Here is a 4498-nt window from a genome sequence, read left to right on the forward strand (position 1 = left end):
TGGATAGCCTGTGAAAAGGCGACGGCCAGTGATCCTTCCATGGAAGGAGCTCCTCAGACTTCCTTTGCCAGTGGGCAAGTGTCATTCACATTTGGCCTCACAGGTCCTAGCGTTTCCCTCGACACAGCCTGCTCTTCGCAACTGGTCGCCATTCATCTCGCTTCTGCTACCTTGAAACACGGCGAATGTTGAGGGGGCATAGCCTCGGGGGTTGGGCTTCTCGGACCAATATTTACTTGTGCTTTTGCTAGGCAGGGCATGCTCTCCATGTTTGGCCGATGTCACACCTTTGATGGCAGAGGAGACGGGTACTGTCGGGGCGAAGGCTGTGTCACGGTCGTCCTAGATGAGGCCGGGGGAGGATGAGCTTTCTGTGAGGTCTGCGCGACATTGGTTTAGAGTGATGGACCGAGTGCCAGTTTGATGGCTCCGAATGGATCAGCGTAACAACGGCTCATCAGCGCGGTGTCACTCCGGGCAGGGGTATGAGGCAATCATTCTATTCTTGAAGCACACGGCACAGGGACCGCGCTAGGAGACCCCATTGAAGTCGGTGCTGCTGTCGGTGCACTGCGTAAATCCGGAACTGAGGTTCCGTGCACATCACTCAAGGCAAATATGGGCCATCTCGAGGCTGTCGCAGGTGGCGCTGGGGCTGTTTCGGTGGTCGTGGCGTCACTCCCAACTGGCTGGATTGTTTCCAACGCACAGGTTCGAAGGCTGAATCCTCATTTGATTACAATCATTGGAGACACACTTCACATCGCGAGTGATATCATATCGACGTATGTTTTTCAGGCTCGACTCACCTCGCTGGGTGCAACTGGTACGATTGCACATGGGTTATTCTCCGGCCGGAATTTCTCTCTCAACAGTTAATCGAATATTCAACTCGCTTCGTACTATCGATATTGTGGATTCACCATTGCTGTCTAGCGTCATTTCTGTTGAACCTAGATGTTCGGAGCCAAACATCTGCAACGTCAGGAGTTCGTTTCTTGACGTATTTGTCCAACCATTATGGTTCTTATCATTTGAAAAAAGCGAGATGTTGCATATTTGTTGCGGCATATGAGATCTTAGAAGAGTCTGCAATTTAAATTTGTACCGCTCGCATCATCCATCAGTCCTTGCGAACTTGTAAGAGTAATTCAGTCACAATCGCACACTGTCAACATAGTAATTGGTTTTGGCAAATCAGGTGCGCAACTGCTTACTTATGTTGCTTCCTAACCAACTATCAGCCCACGTTTGTTTTTGTTTGGATATCCAGCCAAAAAATCAACATGCTTCGAGGTTTGCAGTGATAGCGATGAGAATCAGATTTGCAAGATCATATCTGCCAGTATCCAGTCGTCACAACCAATATGAATTCGACCCTTGAGACTTCTGGGAAGTAGCATCCCATTTGCAATAATAGGAGCAGGACTTTCAGGTGTCATGCTCGGTCGCAGAATCCAGACTGATGGTGACCAATGTATCATTGTTGAGCGTTGCCGTGCTGTTGGGGGCGTATGGCATTAGTAAGCCAACGTGTCGTCAAGAGTCAACACCTCTGAAGCTGCATATCGTGTCGCGGAAACCGGATCTGTCATAAATTTTGATCACACACCAACATCACAGATAATCCATGATTTGTACTTCTTGGCTTCCGTTTATCTCACTAGAGAATACAATTTGGTGTTTTTGTGCAAGGAATTCGCACGTGCAGAGACTCACATTCCATCAGTTATTGGCACGTGCGGCGCTATTTGTTTTCTGCATCATTTTTGTTTCTCTGCGTGAATTGAAGGCTTGGGGAGCTTTGACGACTGCACCTCCCTGGTCTATACACCTTTTCTGGAAATTTCTGTTTTGGGGTCGCCAACGAGATGTTGGGTGCTTGTTATTCATCGAAAATGGTTCTCATAGTCGGTGCGGGTGCTTTTGCTAGTGAAAATGCTCGTACTACGCTTGAGCAAGGTGCCGACCGCGTGGCAGTAGTTCAAAGGTGACGAGGTGCGATTTGTCCTTTGATAGTCGATTATCTCAATTTTGCACGCCCGTATGATGCCAGTTACGCCCATGCTAAGTCAGGGTCTCAACTCATTTTTGCTACATGGATGTCTGTATTTGAAAAATGCAAGGTGACTTAACCAGAATGTTGGCTAGACGGATTAATCACCCCACACGGTTATTCGATTTCGGTATCAGACATATGGTTAGTGGCTCACTATTATGGCCTGCTCTCCACAATCAGGGGGGAAATCGAAAACATTTAACATAGCGACGTGAAGATCTCGTCTGGCTCTGTGGTTGGCTGCGATGCAATTGTCGCATGTGCCGGGTTCTGGAAAAACGAGAAGGTTAGACAGCTGCTAGGAAGCAACCTGATCTTTTCTAACAACGTAGTACGCTCGAACATTGTTTTTCAAGCTGAGCTTATTCTCGATGACGCCTAGGGGTTCCAAAGTCCGAGTGGTTCAAGCTATTTGGAAGCAGCTGCGTTTAGTGCTCTTGCCCTGATGACCGCTTTTGAGGTCGAAAACTAGTTACCTACCACGGGTTGCGCAGTCGACGTGGTGGACGCCTCAGTCTCGCGTGCGTTTGCAACGATGAAGATGCCGGGAAGCAACCTAGGATTTGCTGCTAAAGTCCGGCAGCGCGTCATTTAGTGAAGCTTAAACTATCATCGTTGATTCCTGCCCGCGTAATTTGTCATTTAAAATTCCAAGGAATGGTCGAGTCTTGTTGATATCTGCAAGGCGCGCTACATTTCCGAATCACATACTCCACTCGCCTATCCATTCGATGCGCTTGTTACCTCCATTTCACAAGAGTGGTCCGACGACGAGCTGTCTGTTGGCAACTTGGCAAGTCTTGGTAGTCATCCCGCAATTGCAAATCTGCGTTCTTGGATTCTGCAAACATAGTCTCGTAGAAAATTTATCCTGAGACTGCATTCTGAACAAGGCGCGGGTCAGCAATCAGAATTGGTACGCTTTGTATTTCTCGCTACACTCTAGCTCCTTGGAACTGAACTTGGACACAATGAATCTTTCCTGACCTCAGGGTTAAACTCAATCACTGGTGCCGAATTTGTGTGATCAATTTCAGAAAAATCTAGCAGTGAATTCCCATCAACGTTGATCTTTGATCATCCAACACGTGCTGATCTTGCAGATTTTTTGTTGCGAAAACCAGGCGCGACTCACCCACGCCCTCGAGGTTTTAACACCGAATTATCTGCTTCTGCCAAGTGTCGCAAATTTATCGTCGAGCATTACAGTTTTCATTTACCAGGGGGCATCCGCCACGCTGAGAGCCTTTATCTGTCTCGAACGACCCTAATGTCATGTCCTGGGAAAGTGCCATTCGCCCGTTGGAACGATCCGTCGTCCTTGAGGCAACCTGCTGCTTCTTATGGTTCATTTATGGCCGGAATTGCGACGTTCGAGGAGGGAAATTCATGTTGCATAGCCCTGAAAGTGGCGCAGAGTCACGACCCTCAGAATATGCATCTACTATAGCACTCTGGACTTTGCCTTGAGCACCGGCACGCATGATGTTTTGGCAATAATGTAGCAGTTTATGTTGGAATGTTAACACAGCCTGTGGAAGGAACTGTACAATCTAACTCGGCGTATTCACCCACGCATGCCAACATTTCGTCCGGACTAGTGTCATTTACTTTCGGCCTAACCGGAGCCTGCCTCACATTGGACACCGCATGCTCATCATTTCTGGTAGCTGTACATCTCGCATGATCTGAGTTAAGTGTTTAAGCCTGTGAGGCCGCTTTTGTGCTCGGTGTTGGTTTGCTTGGCCCAGCTTGGAGTGTTGGTTTTGCAACAAATGGAATGCTTTCTTCATAGGGATGATGTCACACGTTTGATTTTCGTGGCGATGGGTACGTACGCAGCGAAAGCTGCGTTGCCATCCAGCTCTTAACTTGTACGGTGACCCCGTAGAACAGTGTCTGAGGCTGCTTAGTGGTCGAGACCGGCGTTCAATCTGACGGGCATAGTGCAAGCCTCACCGCGCCAAATGGATCCGCATAATCTAGGCTGATCTCCTCATGTGTCCAAGACTCTCACAGTATGAACATTTCAACTGGCCTCCTGGAGGCCCATGGAACAGGGACTTTGCTTGGAGACCCAATTGAAGTTGGCTCGACTGTGAAGGCGCTATCACAGACTCTTCTGATGATTGGGGTATTCATATCTTCAGTGAAGGCAAACATGGGTCACCTGGAGGCTGCAGCCGCTGGTGTTGGGATTCTTTCATTGATTGCAACCTGCTTAGAAGCAACAACGAAAGCTCCAAACGGACAATTGTGAATCATTAATCCTCACCTAGTATCGATGCTACAGTTGCATTTCCAGGTCACCCTGCCTTGTAATCAGGCGACCCCAACGATCCTAGCAACATGTGGCAGAATTAATTCGTTTGGTGCGAGTGGTACAATATCACACAGTGCAATTGCAACCCGAGATTGTTGTTGCTAACGATTCTTGGC

At 48.2% G+C, this 4498-nt stretch overlaps 3 protein-coding genes across 3 annotated transcripts in view; all 3 read left to right on the top strand.

The window, feature by feature from the left end:
• Nucleotides 1-39: 39 nt before the first annotated feature.
• AURANDRAFT_34706 (hypothetical protein) lies at nucleotides 40-366 on the top strand (the record flags this gene model as incomplete). The annotated part of the gene is given in 2 exon segments (XM_009044096.1): nucleotides 40-187; nucleotides 203-366. 2 exon segments carry the CDS (start codon nucleotides 40-42, stop codon nucleotides 364-366), a joined length of 312 nt encoding a protein of 103 aa, XP_009042344.1.
• Nucleotides 367-504: 138 nt separating this feature from the next.
• On the top strand, nucleotides 505-672 carry AURANDRAFT_8482 (hypothetical protein; the record flags this gene model as incomplete). Its single annotated transcript, XM_009044097.1, has 1 exon — nucleotides 505-672. A coding segment is annotated over one exon (168 nt), but the record flags the coding sequence as incomplete, so codon positions are not given.
• Nucleotides 673-4079: 3407 nt separating this feature from the next.
• The window catches only part of AURANDRAFT_68414 (hypothetical protein), a gene marked incomplete at both ends in the record, with an annotated part of 2248 nt that continues 1829 nt past the window's right edge, over nucleotides 4080-4498 (top strand). Inside the window, one exon of the mRNA XM_009044098.1 lies at nucleotides 4080-4315. Within this exon, the coding sequence (XP_009042346.1) occupies nucleotides 4080-4315 (236 nt within the window). The remainder of the gene's footprint in view (nucleotides 4316-4498) is intronic.

The sequence above is a fragment of the Aureococcus anophagefferens genome, assembly GCF_000186865.1.
Source record: "Aureococcus anophagefferens unplaced genomic scaffold AURANscaffold_131, whole genome shotgun sequence".
In the NCBI taxonomy this organism is placed as follows: domain Eukaryota; class Pelagophyceae; order Pelagomonadales; family Pelagomonadaceae; genus Aureococcus; species Aureococcus anophagefferens.